The following is a 13,991-nucleotide window of genomic DNA, read 5'->3' as shown; positions in this document are numbered from 1 at the left end:
ATTTCATTCTGCCTGCTCCTGAGTGAACAATCCTATGATATGATAAAACTCAAAAGAATTTTTAATCCCAATCCCTTATGTGTTCCTGATTGAGAAATGTCTCAGTGTTTTTTTGTAGAGTCGACTGCAATCCAGTTCCACCCTGATGCTGATGCTTGCCCCCTGGGTTTCTTCCCCTGTGGGAATCTCACCATTTGCTTGCTGCAGCTCTTCCACTGCAATGGAAATGTGGACTGTGACAATGGAGCCGATGAGGAGAATTGCGGTAAGATAGTTGAAATATTAACAAGGAAGCAAAAAATGTAAAGTTGTAGATCTTAGCTTGTGACATACTATGGAATTTGAAAATCACTAAATATGCATGAACTGTGTGCTAAAACGGCCTTTCCATAAATGGCTGAAAATAAAGGGCAACTCCATCCTGTTTTTGTATATAAAGAATGGCAGATATCAAAATTAGGTGCAGTTCAGAATGGGGCCTCACCAGACGCTAGCAGATATGTAAATATGTTTTAACTTCAAAAAATATGGGGAATCAACAGTGACATATGAAAATATGTAGTAGCTGGCCATAATCACTGTCCTGTTGCCTCGTTCAATTATGTTTGCTGCTATAGCACATCAAAATCTAATTATCATGATCTACGAAGACAGCTGTCCAATTGTTCTAGAAGGCTGCAGTGACTATGATATCACTGCTGCTTTACCAAGATAGGTATTAACTGCTATGCCATGACATTCTCATTTTCCTGGAATTGCAGATACATTGTTGTTTTTCACTGTGCACACTTCCTTTAACTGATCAGAATGTCTGATATCTACCACAATTATTCATTCCTATTTTGTATTTTCTTGATTGTTCAAGTCTTCTTATTGCAATATAAGGTTGTGGCAACCCTGGATGAGACCACAGTCTACTATAGAACACTTGCTCACTCACAATAACACATGCACACACTCATCCATGGCTAATTTGGAATTGCCAGTCAAAATAAACTACAATGAGAACATACAATTTTCACAAAGATGGGATTCGGGCTTGGATTTAATCAGAGGACTTTATAGCTGTGGGTCAGAAAAGAGTTCTAGTGATGTGGATTTTGACTGTTGTGACCTCTTGGTTTTGGATGTTATTACATGACACTCTCATTATCTTGATTGCTGCTGGGTTGCAGCTCCATTAAATCTTGCTATCACTGCACCACAGTCAGGATGTTTCTTGAAGATACTGTTTTAGTTTCAAAACATGAATGACACCTCAGGCCTCTTTTCCTCAGTGCATCACTTATTTTGTTGGAGTCAACTGCCCTGATAAATTTTCCCTTATCAAATAGAAATCAAAACTCACTTTCACACAAATTGGAAAGTTCAATTTCAGGAATTTAATGGGATTCAGTCACCGTGTTTATAAGGGCAAGTCACTAATTTCCTGGATCAATGGAGTTTTAACCTGACAGTCCTTGGTTAGAGAAGAAGATCCTAGAAGTCCCATAAAGCGATATTTTCTGAGGAGTTTTCTGTTTATTTATGTTCATCCCTTTGACTCATTATATAGGGGGTATTCAGAATGTAGTATCTATATATATAATTCACTAAGGCAAGACGACCATAGAAAGCGATTCACTAAGCCGCCGACAAGTTAGACACCTATGGCGCACGCAGGAAGGAGCCACGCCCACCAACTCCAAGACCATTGGATACGACCACAACTCGCAGAGCCACGCCCACCAACTCAGACGCGACGACACAGAAAAAATGGCGTCATTTATATTCGTCTGTGTTAGAGGCAACATGCAGCTCCGACCCACGCTGACTGTTAATAGAGGCATGTTTCTCGCGGAGGTGAATCGCCATATGCAGCCTGTAAAACGGTTTGCGAGGGGTATCCCATAGGATCCTTAAAACATTCCTTTACAACTGAGGTTAAAACACAATAAAGTAAGCAGTCTTTAAAAACAAGTTTTCGTTACGACGCACGACGCTGCACCCTGGCAAACTGTTTTACACTCTACATACAGCAATTCGCATCCGCGACAAACATGCGTCTTCTTAGATGCTCCTGCACTTTGTACACACCCCCTCCCACCTCGCTACTACCGTGGTTGGGTGTCTTGGTGGATTATATATAGAAAGGCAGCCAAAACTGCACAGAGCAATGAAAAGTCTACGTGAGTCACAGGTGCATCTGGACTGTACAAAGACAACAATGACTCGAGTGACGAGTTGAAGGTGGGCACATGAGCAAGCAGTGCATACTGAACGAGAAATCAGCAGACTAGCATGACGGAGGGAGCGGAGTGGATGTCCTTCTCCTCTCCTCCTGTTCCACCCTCCGTGCCACACGGACGATTGTGTGTTGGTTCGTTCCGTGCATTGGTTAAAACCCAATGAAGGAAGCAGCCTTTAAAAACCAATAAGCCCTGTGCCTCTGTTTCATTACCGTCTCACCTGCTTCACCAATGCAGGCCCGCAACAGGGCAGCCAACCGGGTAACCAAAGTCTTTGGGTTCAGGGAGGAGTATGGTTACAAAGCTGAAACTTAAAGGAATTGACGGAAGGGCACCACCAGGTGTGAAGCCTTTCGCTTCATTTGACTCAACACAGGAAACCTCACCCGCCCGGACACGGAGAGGATTGACAGATTGATAGCTCTTTCTCGATTCTGTGGGTGGTGGTGCATGGCAGTTCTTAGTTGGTGGAGCGATTTGGCTGGTTATTTCCGAAAACAATCGAGACTCCCACCTGCCAAATAGTTACACGACCCAACAGCGGTTGGCGTCCAAATTCTTAGACGGACAAGTGGCTTTCAGCCACGTGAGATTGAGCATTAACAGGTCTGTGATGCACTTGTATGTCCGGTACTGCACGCGCGCTACACTGAATGGATCAACGTGTGTCTACCCGGGCGGGGAGCCGTGCGTAAGCCGCTGAACCCCATTCGTGATGGAGACCGTGGCTTGCAATTGTTCCCCATGAACGAAATTCCCAGCACGTGCGGGTCATACGCCGCACTGATTACGTCCCTACTCTTTGTAAACCCCCCCCACATGGTCGGGTGACTTGGTGGATTATATATAAAAAAAGCAGCCGGAACCGCACACAACAATGAAAAATCAACGTGGAAACCGACTGAGGCGGTGTTTGGAAAATTAACAGTCAACGTGACTCACAGGTGCGAGTGGACTGTACACAGACAAAAGCGACTCAGGTAGGGAGTTGGGGGAGGGCACATAAGCGGGCAGTGCGTACTGAACGAGCGCCGTTCAACCCCATCCTTCGCTTTGGAAGGAGAAAGCGCGACGGCGCTCCTCCGGTTTTCAGTCACGGACAATTGTATGTTGGTTCGTAGCGTGAATTGTTGCAATGTTACTTTTCTTGGAGGTTTATTAAATTACGGATTTTTCAAATGTTTATTTTTTCCTCTGTGCTTAAAAATCATTTAAACAGCGGCCTGATTAGCCTGGTTGGCTAGTATTACTAAATCTTTTACAAACCAGAAACTTATGAATTGTTAGAGATATGACAGTTCCCGTATTTCACGGCCACACTTCAGAGATTTTTGAAACATTGATATGTAGTGGTGCCACACAAGGGTTTATTTCATTAGTAGATGTGTCCTGTTTGGCAATTGTTATATGTTAGTGACAACACTGGTTACACAGATTCCTGTTTGTAAATATGGGGTCTGTCTCTTTAAACAAGTTTGCACAGATGCAGAGGAGCTTGTGGGATTTGTAGTTTGGGGTTTGTAGGCACTGTACACATAAAATCAGAAGAGAAAGATGTGACGAAATACTCCCTTTTTAGTAAACTGCTTCTCAGAACATGCATAGAGAACACAGTCCTACCATCAGAGTCCAGAAGGTAAATGGTCTTCTGAAGCATGCCTCTTCACACACATTGTCACATTGGTGGACTGGATTGAAGAAAAAGGAACCCACCATTGTCCCTAAATCTGGTGGTCACACACAATCCTCTGCTGCGAAATTCCAGTTGATAAAGGGCATTATGTGCTGCTGAAATTGAAGTAGGTCAAGAAATGAACAAATCAAAAAGTATAACCACATCCTGCTGTCCATCCAAACTACAGATCCACAAGCCCCTCTGTATAAGACATAGTCCCCATATTTACAAACAAGAATCTGCACAACCAGTGTTGTTATTTAATATTTAACAAACATCAAACAGGACATACCCAGTAATAAATGAAACCCCCTACTGCTACATACTCCCCACCCCTGGATCACCCTTTGGTCCAAAGTAGAGCTTGATGTTGGCCTGATTCTATCTGTTCCTCAATTTTTTTTTTAATTTGATTTCTTTGCTACACAAATCTGATGGCAACCTCCACACTTTTCTAGAAGTTCTAGACACATGAGTGGGCCCTGTGATGAACTGGCATGGTGGCACCAGAGCTGGCTGTTGTCTTGTGTTAGACGCCAATATTATAGGCTTTGGCTGTAAAATAAGATAAGGCAATACATGCCCAACTGACATAATAATTGCTGGATTGACTTTTCAATTGACTTTTGGCATGACTTCTGTCTTAAATCTGGTAAAAATGTAGTATCCCCAATGTGTGTAGAAGGCAAACTTTATCTTTACAGAAATAATTTTACAGTGTACTGGCATTATAAATAATTTTGGACTAAGGAGTCAGTCAAATATACAATGACCAATCTATCAATATCCATCACCCCATTATTTTTAAGTCACATTTAATCTAATTACAGGGTCATGGGAAGTCCTAGTGCCCTGTAATTTTGGCAGTATCGGGCACAAAGCAGGACCCACCTTAGATGACCCATTCGATCCCAGAAAGTGTGTCTTTAAATTGGAAGAGAGTGATTCATGTACACATCAATTGTAACTCACTCCAAGCCAATATAGAGCTGCCAAGCAACTGAACATGACAATTACAACATAATAAATCCAACATTCTGATTGAACATTAAGGTGCATCTCTGTGATCCTTGGGTCAGCTGCAGTGGTTAACTGTTTTGACCGTTTTTTTTTTGTCTTGATGGATCATAATAATACTTTCTGCATTAGCATGTCTTGTCCATATGACTCATTCATGTTACTTTGTATTCTTGCCCATTTCCAGTTGATGACAATGGCTGGCCTCAACTCTTTAATTCATTTATGAAGACAAAAACCGAAGAGCCAAAAGAATGTTGTAAGTATGTCTTTTTTTATTTCCCCCTTAGCTTCAAGAAATACTGTATACTGTGGAGCAGATGTCCAGGCCAGATATGGAGCACATGAGCAGATGAGCTGGTAGCCAAAGAGTTAAACATTGGCTGGATTATTGTAAACGCATTCCTTCTACTTGTCTGCAGTTTTGGAGAATTGATGCATCCGAAAATAATGACATCAGAATAGGAATGCAGCTGTTGACTTAAAAATGAGGGGAAGCAAAATTCTTCCTGTCAAGACATGTTTCCTTTAAAGGACAGATTGATCACTTAAGTGTGTATGTGACAGGGACACTTTCATTCAGCAGGGATCATGTAAATATGATTCAGAAAGGATGACATGAATATGTGGAACATGTTAAGGCTGGGAGGAAACTCTAGTTGCTTTTGTAAGTTTGTGACCCAAAGTCTCCCAAAGATAATAGATTGTCTGTGGTGGCCTAGGGCAGAGTTTGCTAAATTTTTAAATTATTGTTGGTCATCATTTTGCCCTTTCTACCATTTTTATTTTCTCTTAGTGAATAGTTCTCTCATTTGTTTTCTCTATCCCAAAATTCCAAATGAAGAGGTTGCTCCATTTAAGTCTTCTAGCTACATTAAAATCTTCTTATGAGCCATGACCAAAGGCCATGCCCTCTTGAGGCGATGGAAGGAACAGTAAAACTTCTCAGGTTGAATAGAAAACTGTTAAGTGGTACATTCTTTCCAGATTGACTGTCAGTCCAATCTAATTATTATTTTATGGCTTGGGAAAAATAAACAGGAACTCGGTTGTCTTGATGGTTTACAGCCTGAGAAAGTAACCTTGTACTCTGGAGCAACAGAAGCCCTTGATGTTCATCCCAGTCATGTAAAAAGCTTGTCTTTCTGTGGCCTGATAGGCATTCTAAAGTTAACCAGAAGAGCAAACTTCCTGCTCTGACAATGTGACCTTCACCTCGGCTACTTCTTGGCCAAAAAGAATTAAAAAACTGTTAAAGCCAGGTCCTTCTACTGAACAGCTGTACTGTTGGCTATTCTAACAGGGAGCCGCTTTGGCTTATTAGACTTTTAGACCACAGTGTTTGTGTCCCACTGGCTATCACATTGTAGTCTTTTATATTGATTGGGCCTGTAAGCACAGTCTTATCATAAACCTTGAGGTCTCATTCCCCAGTCTTGCACTTCACAGGATGTCAATGACATCTTCCTGAGACCCTGGATCATGTAATCAGCTTCATTTAAGAGCTACTTTCTGTCTTTTACAACCTCTCTATATCTGTTAGCCAGTGCCACTAACCCAAGTGTTTGCTCTGCAGTGCTGGATGTCTATCCAGAGCAATGCACCTGTGAAAGCCGAAAAATCTTGTGCATACAGAAGGATCTGGAGGCTGTGCCAGCTGTATCATCCAATGTAACAGTTCTGTGAGTAAAAACTAAAATGTATTTGTGCCATACAGCTAATCAGGGATTCACAAAAATTCTATCTGCTACGTTTCTTTTTATCTGCCCAGTTTGACATTAGCAATTCATTATCGCGCATCTGGGCAATGATATAATAGCATTCAGGCAAGCAAGTGTTTGGTGTCTTCATAACTATCTTAAAATGTACAAAAGGCATCCGGAAATTAGAATTTCAATTCCAGCGCAAGCCTTCTCAAAATTCTGAGTATGAAGAGAGAACTTACCATGAAGGGGTCCATAGTTGGCAATAGGTCGACAGAGATGAGGGCACAGCCAAGGGTGTACGGGGACAGAGTGAAGAAACTTCAGAGAAACAGAGAGAATGAACAAAATTAACAGGGACATAGCAAATCAACATACATGTTACAAAGGAATTCTGGTGTTCCCAGTGAACATTGAAACCCTGATCACTGGTGGAAGGGTGTAAATGCTGTAGGCTGTTCAGTCAGACCACTGATGAAACATGTTTAGGAAACTGTCAAGATACACACATAACACTTCTAATTGAAGCATGTTGGGAGGTGGATTTTTTTTTTTTTTATAAATTGTAACTACAAGGCAGCGCCACTGAACCCCAATAGCAAGACACAGTAAAGCCCAGCACATTCGTAGGTTTAAATAAAATATGTTTATTAAACCATGGCACGTTTTCTGAATCATCCTTCCAAAGATCATTTACACAATAACGATAAACCTAATCAATTCTTTGTCCTTTCTTCCTGTTGTTGAGTGTTGCCTCTGCCTACTGACTGACTCATTAATGTGAAGCAGCAGGCTCCTATTTAATCCTGAACCGGGAATGCTTCCAGTGTCTTACTGGAAGCACTTTTGTGTCATATAGAAAGTAGGAAGGTCCTCCCCAGATAGTGCCCTCTATCGGCACTCAGGAACACTGTCAGGGTTGCACTTCTAGACTCCAAAACCTAAGCACCCCTGAGGGTGTTCTGACTGGGCTGTCACACAAGTAGCACTGCCACCTGGTGTATGGGGGATGGAATTGCTTATTATTCCTGGATTCCACTGATCCATCCGTTATATTATAGCAGCTGAGAACAAAGATATTTTCTCATCTCGTCAGCCAATCTGTCTGTCCTTCCGCTCTGACCTCCAATCTGGGTAAGAACCCATCCTCCTTCCCAGTCACGGTGCCTGTTCTCCTCCTACAAAATGTATGTATTCTATGTATTCATGTGTGGTTTAGATGGAAACCAAAAAGCAATAAGTAAACATATTGAAAAACATTAACTTATTATCAATAAATGTCTTTAAAATAATAAAGAACAACCAGTATTAAGAATGTTGGTGTAGATCAGGTGGTCACCCCTATATAATCACAAATAAAAGTTGTGTTACTCAGATACTTAGAAATGTAAATCAGAATGCAGTATGGAAATACTCATGTATGTAAATAGATCTACTGCAGTTCACAGAGAATAACTATTAAAAGGTGCTACAAGATAATTGTTATAATCTGACGGGCACTACATATGACTGTTCTAAAAACAAACTAAATATTTATATTAACAAAACAGCAATGAATCAGCAATATAAGCCAATAACTACATTCATACTCTAACTCCAAATCCATGCGAACAAAGTCCCAATCCAGAGTCCAAGGCATAATCAAAGAACAGAGCACAGGTTCCAAAAATCATACTGTAAACTCAGAAAAATCACAGTAACTCACCAAACACCCTCCTGATTTATAGGCAGTAGGCGGTTCCTGGCCCCAGTTCTTGGGGTATCACCCACAAAATACATGGAACTCCACCAAGTTATTGAAATATAAACACAGTCAAAAGTAAATAAACATAAATAAAATGAATACATACAAAAGAATCAAAAATGAACAGACAACATTAAACATTCAGTAGATATAACATTTTATAAACTGAAATGCAAGTGTATGTAAATAAACTGCTCAAATAAATTAAAGGAACACTTTGAAAACGCATCAGATGTCAATGGGAAAAAAATCCTGCTGGATATCTACACTGATATGGACTGGGTAATATGTTAGGAAAGAGAGAATGCCAGATCGTTTAATGGAAATGAAAATGATCAACCTACAAAGGGCTGAATTCAAAGACACCCCGAAAATCAAAGTAAAAAAATGTTGCAGCAGGCTAGTCCATTTTGCCGAAATTTCATTGCAGCAACTCAAAATTGTACTCAGTAGTTTGGATGGCCACCACATGATTGTATGCATGGCTGACAATGTCTGGGCATGCTCCTAATGAGATGACAGATGGTGTCCTGGGGATCTCCTCCTAGATCTGGACCAGGACATCACTGAGCTCCTGGACAGTCTGAGGTACAATCTGGCGGCGTTGGATGGACTAAAACATAATGTCCCAGAGATGTGTTCTTTTGGATTTAGGTCAGGAAAGCGTGGGGGCCAGTCAATGGTATCAATACCTTCATCCTCCAGGAACTGCTTGCATACTCTCACCACATGAGGCTGGGCATTGCCGTGTACCAGGAGGAACCCAGGACCCACTGCACCAGCATTGGGTCTGACAATGGGTCTAAGGATTTCATCCCGATACTTAATGGCAGTCAAGGTGCCGTTGTCTAGCTTGTAGAGGTCTGTGCATCCCTCCATGAATATGCAGACCATCACTGACCCACCACCAAACCGGTCATGCTGAATGATGTTACAGGCAGCATAACATTCTCCACGGCTTCTCCAGACCCTTTCACGTCTGTCACATGTGCTCAGGGTGAACCTGCTCTCATTTGTGAAAAGCACAGGGCACCAGTTGTGGACCTGCCAATTCCAGTATTCTATGACAAATGCTAATCGAGCTCCATGGTGCCGGGCAGTGAGCACAGACAAAGCCCACTAGAGAACGTTGGGCCCACAGGCCACCCTCATGAAGTCTGTTTCTGATTGTTTGGTCAGAGACATTCACACCAGTGGCCTGCTGGAGGTCATTTTGTAGGGCTCTGGCAGTGCTCATCCTGTTCCTCCTTGCCCAAAGAAGCTGATACTGTACCAGTCCTGCTGATGGGCTAAGGACCTTCTATGGCCCTGTCTAGCTCTCCTAGAGTAACTGCCTGTCTCCTGGAATCTCCTCCATGGACTTTGAGACTGTGCTGGGAGACACAGCAAACCTTCTGGCAATGGCCGTATTGATGTGCCATCCTGTAGAAGTTGGACTACCTGTGCAAGCTTTGTATGGTCCAGGTATCGCCTCATGCTACCAGTAGTGACACTGACCATAGCCAACAACAGTCAGAAAAGATGAGGAGGGAAAAATGCCAATGGCCTGCACCTGTTAAACCATTCATTCCTGTTTTGGGGTTCTCATCATTGTTGTCCCTGTAGTGCACCTGTTATTAATTTTATTAACACCAAAGCAGCTGAAACTGATTAACAACCCCCTTTCTTACTTAACTGACCAGATCAATATCCCAGCAGTTTCATTGACTTGATGCTGTACTCTGATTAAAAAATGTTCCTTTAATTTCAGCCTGCATTTTTCAGGCCTTTTAAGGGTGCTCATGTGGAATGTCACATGATGCTCAGGGACAGTTGTACTGAGAAACTGAAGTTGCAACAAGATAGGCACCAGGGCAAAAAACAGGAAGTGGTGGACTGGGTGAAAATACATGGTTTCCCTCTGTCTAACAGAGCTGAAATGGAACAAGTCTGTGGCCGAAAAGAGTTACCCTTGTAGTTAGAAGACTGATTTAGTTTCTTGGAACAATTGAATTGTCTTCTGCCACTTGGCTACAGTACATGCTTTCTGCATGGGGTCCGGAGTCCGGTGAAGATGTGCTTTGAAGAGCATGCTACCACAGAACCTGTTTACACAAGTGCTTGAGAGATGATCATGCAGATAACAGTGGTGTCTGAGCATTTCCTCTCTCGCCTTAAGACTAACATCACATTAGGCAACTTTTCCAGTGATTTTCAATATGTTTCTGCAAACTACAGTGCAGGCAGTTGAAAACGTAAACTGTAATGGGTCTCTTGGTTAGTGTGTATTATGGTGCCCTTTCCTGATTGTATTTTGTTCATTACAATGTTTCATTCCCTGAAAGGTCACCCTTCAAAGAAGAAATACCATATTCCATTGAGGGGATGCTTTTCATAGAACTTGTTACATTAACTTACCTGTATGCATCTGAATTGCGTTTTATACGGTTTGAATGCTGAGTATGTATGCAAAAGGAAAATAATTTATTGGCCAGTGCCATTTTGCAGTAAATCCCACGGTCTCCGGCGCATTCGGCCCTTCAAGAAGGAGACTTTCTTTTCCTCTTTTCATTGATGTGCCTCTGCCCATTGTAGAAGAACGGCTATATCACATGTGCTTTTGGTCATTTTAGTGTGGACAGAGATATGATTTGAAAATGTTAGTGTGAAGTGAGATTGTATTTGTTTAAAAATGCTATTGTGTGGATGTAGCCTCAGAAAGAGAAAGCAGATAAGAAAGAAGAGTGTAAGTGGGCAATCCACCCCATCTGGTAGCAACCATCCATGTTGAAAGACAAAGAGAGGTAGCAAGGTGCATTTTGTATTTGTCCTTCATTGTACTTTGCATCTTCCCTTGGTTTATTAGTGCCTTTTGTGTTAAAGAAAATAAGCACTCCATTTTTTCATACTTTTTGGGTTCCTTGCTAAGCTTAATGTGGGTGTATCAGAACAACAAGGGGGGCTCTTTCCTCTGACACCACACATAGAAAACGTTTTTTTGTTTTACAATCATCACTATCTCTTACATTTCTAGCACCACATTGATGTTACATAGGCCGTACACTTATTACTAGGGAGCTAAAATTTTAATTGTAATTTCAAGGTAAGATAGTTATCTGAAATAAGGAAGAAACTCAATACAGAAGGATACTTTGTGATCCTGGCACAGGAGAATGTAACATGTTGCATATTGATTAGTACATCTAAGTAAGAATTTCACTATACTCTGTAAACATTACCATATTGACCCCAAAAACAACAAGAATAACACCCCTAATTCAGTAACAGTGATTAAATAATGAGTAACACCTTCTTGCCAGGACTTTTTTTCTCCACCCCTCCCAAAGATTATTTGCAATGGAACCAGAACTGACTACTACTCTGAAAGTCACCAATAAAAGATGTGACTAAAGTTAAGGAGACACAGGATGCAGCACGTGTGGACTTCAGTCCTTTTGCATGCTGGCTCACCTTTCCATGAAGTGACATGACCTCCTTCCCATTTACCCTTTCGGAGTCAGTGAAGTGGGAGGCTTGTTTGAGACTTTTGAAGGACTCTGCTCAAGAGTGAGTTCATGTGGCTCAAGCTCAGCTTGGGACTGAATATTTCATTAACATTACTGGTTTCAAACCTGTTACCCAGTAGGCTTGCCAGTTTCTCCTGCAGGTTACATAAGGGGCAGGCAAGGTAGCACTCTGGGAGGCAAAGGTCTGACAGGATTTTGAACTGGCAGTCTCATAGTTTCAATCCTATTATCCAGTGGGTCTCTCAATCTACATTGCTGCTGTCAGATCTCATATGGAAAGATGGCAGGTCTCTATTGCAAGCTTTTTATTCTCAAGACTGATCACCTGTACTTCATGAATATAAAAAGTAATGTCTCCTAGGGTCTTTGTGAAAAAAAAAACCCTGCTGTACACAAGTAATCAGTTGCATGGCTGGGGAATTCCTGCACTGTGAAGTTGAATAATTCATTCTTTTTTATTGACCCGTGCTTAGTTTAATCTCAGTTGGTGGAGGGGGTTGTTTGGGGGGTGGGTTCATGTGAGTAGGCTAGATGGAGGAATTGCTTGACACAAGCCCCTCTCACGTCACCTTTTTCCTTTCTGCTTTTTTATAGGGACCTGCAGGGCAACCGTATCCAGACTTTGCCAGCGGGGCTCTTCATTCGCTACAAAAACCTGGTGAACCTGTGAGTTCTACATTATTCTAGTTGGGGCTTTGGATCCCTCACTGGGTTTGATCAGAGTGATTGGGGATTCTACCGGTTTTTCAGTAATGGGTAGTGAAGAAGTTGGGGTTTATTTACTGTTAATTACATGGGAACGGTTAGACTAGAAATAGTATATTTGTGTTTTTCTTCTGCCTTTAGGATGTTGCAGAATAACGGCATTGTCAACATCTCTAATCAAGCATTTTCAGGACTAGAGAACCTCAAAAAACTGTGAGTGACTATTGAGGACAGGTTTTGCTGCCTTTCAGTGTGGTTTATTGAAATATTTCAAAATTAGATGCAGTATGCCTTCTGTCATATATTCATATTGATATGTGTGTCCAATCAGTCTAGTTGCTGCTGAGGAAGCTTGCCTAAAAACTCAATGGTTGTATTTCCATCTTGGAGCACTGGCCAGAGGATGCCATGTGAGACCCTCCTGCATGTTTTGTAAAGATATTTACAGTTTTGACTTCTTCCTCCCAGGTTCCTCCATCATAATCAGATTGAAGTGCTTAAGCCAGGAGTCTTCAAGGAGCTGAAGAGCCTTGATTGGTTGTACGTATGTAAATGCCATATCATTTAGGCCTCATCCATCCATTTTCCTATCCATATGATTCCATTATTAGTTTTGTAAATCTAAAGCACATCCTAGCAGCATTGGCAGCAAGGTATCATGTTCACACCAACTTCTCACTGTACCAAGGGGTGTCATAGGACACTTATAACACTTGGGATTGGCTGTCTGCTAAGAGGAATTCTATTGCAGGAGATAAAGATCCAAGCATCAGTTAAAGCATTAGGTCAGATGTAGATTCGGAAATATGAATTCAGCTTAAAGTGTATTGTCATGTGTGCATAGCACAATGCAATTCTTACTTGCATGTCTCTTCAGAATAGTAACAGGAATAATGAGAAAAGCAGAGCCATAAGGGAAATGGGTCAGAATCCATTAGATACATGGGGTCCTCGGGTTACAACGTCTCGACATACAACGTTTTGAGTTTACAATGCTCACTCCCATAAAAACCTTTAAACAATTGACACATGAGTAGGAATAAAGGTAAAGATTTTTTTTTACACTCATTTTTTCTGTTACTATAGTACAGTGTACAGTACAATATATTTATGTACTTTTCCTTTTTCTGTGGCTTAGTTGTCTTTTTATGTTATAGATTACGATTTTGCAAATGTGTTAGGATAGGTAAGTGACTTAGGCTAGGGTGTGTTTTGACTTACACCAAAATTCAGGTTACATCACTGTTGTAGGAACGGAACTGTGTCATAAACCAAGGACCCCCTGTAGTCCACAAAGTATCAATTTGCATGCAGGCAAGTGGTCACCATACAGGTGGGCAGCAGTATGAATCAAAATCAAGGCTAATGTAAACTTTTAAAAAGTAAAGCAAAGCAAATAAACATTGGTGGCAG

The 13,991-nt window shown here is 41.5% G+C and overlaps 1 protein-coding gene across 1 annotated transcript in view; it reads left to right on the top strand.

The window, feature by feature from the left end:
- rxfp2l (relaxin family peptide receptor 2, like) overlaps positions 1-13,991 on the top strand; it is a 62,670-nt gene that overhangs the window by 26,196 nt on the left and 22,483 nt on the right. Inside the window, exons 2-7 of the mRNA XM_039766364.1 lie at positions 119-265; positions 5,108-5,179; positions 6,497-6,602; positions 12,468-12,539; positions 12,720-12,791; positions 13,047-13,118. Of these exons, the coding sequence (XP_039622298.1) occupies positions 119-265; positions 5,108-5,179; positions 6,497-6,602; positions 12,468-12,539; positions 12,720-12,791; positions 13,047-13,118 (541 nt within the window). The remainder of the gene's footprint in view (positions 1-118; positions 266-5,107; positions 5,180-6,496; positions 6,603-12,467; positions 12,540-12,719; positions 12,792-13,046; positions 13,119-13,991) is intronic.

This window comes from Polypterus senegalus, chromosome 10, assembly GCF_016835505.1.
Source record: "Polypterus senegalus isolate Bchr_013 chromosome 10, ASM1683550v1, whole genome shotgun sequence".
Lineage (NCBI taxonomy): Eukaryota > Metazoa > Chordata > Cladistia > Polypteriformes > Polypteridae > Polypterus > Polypterus senegalus.
The sequence above is the reverse complement of the archived record's forward strand: the minus strand, read 5'-3'. Positions and strand labels throughout refer to the sequence as shown.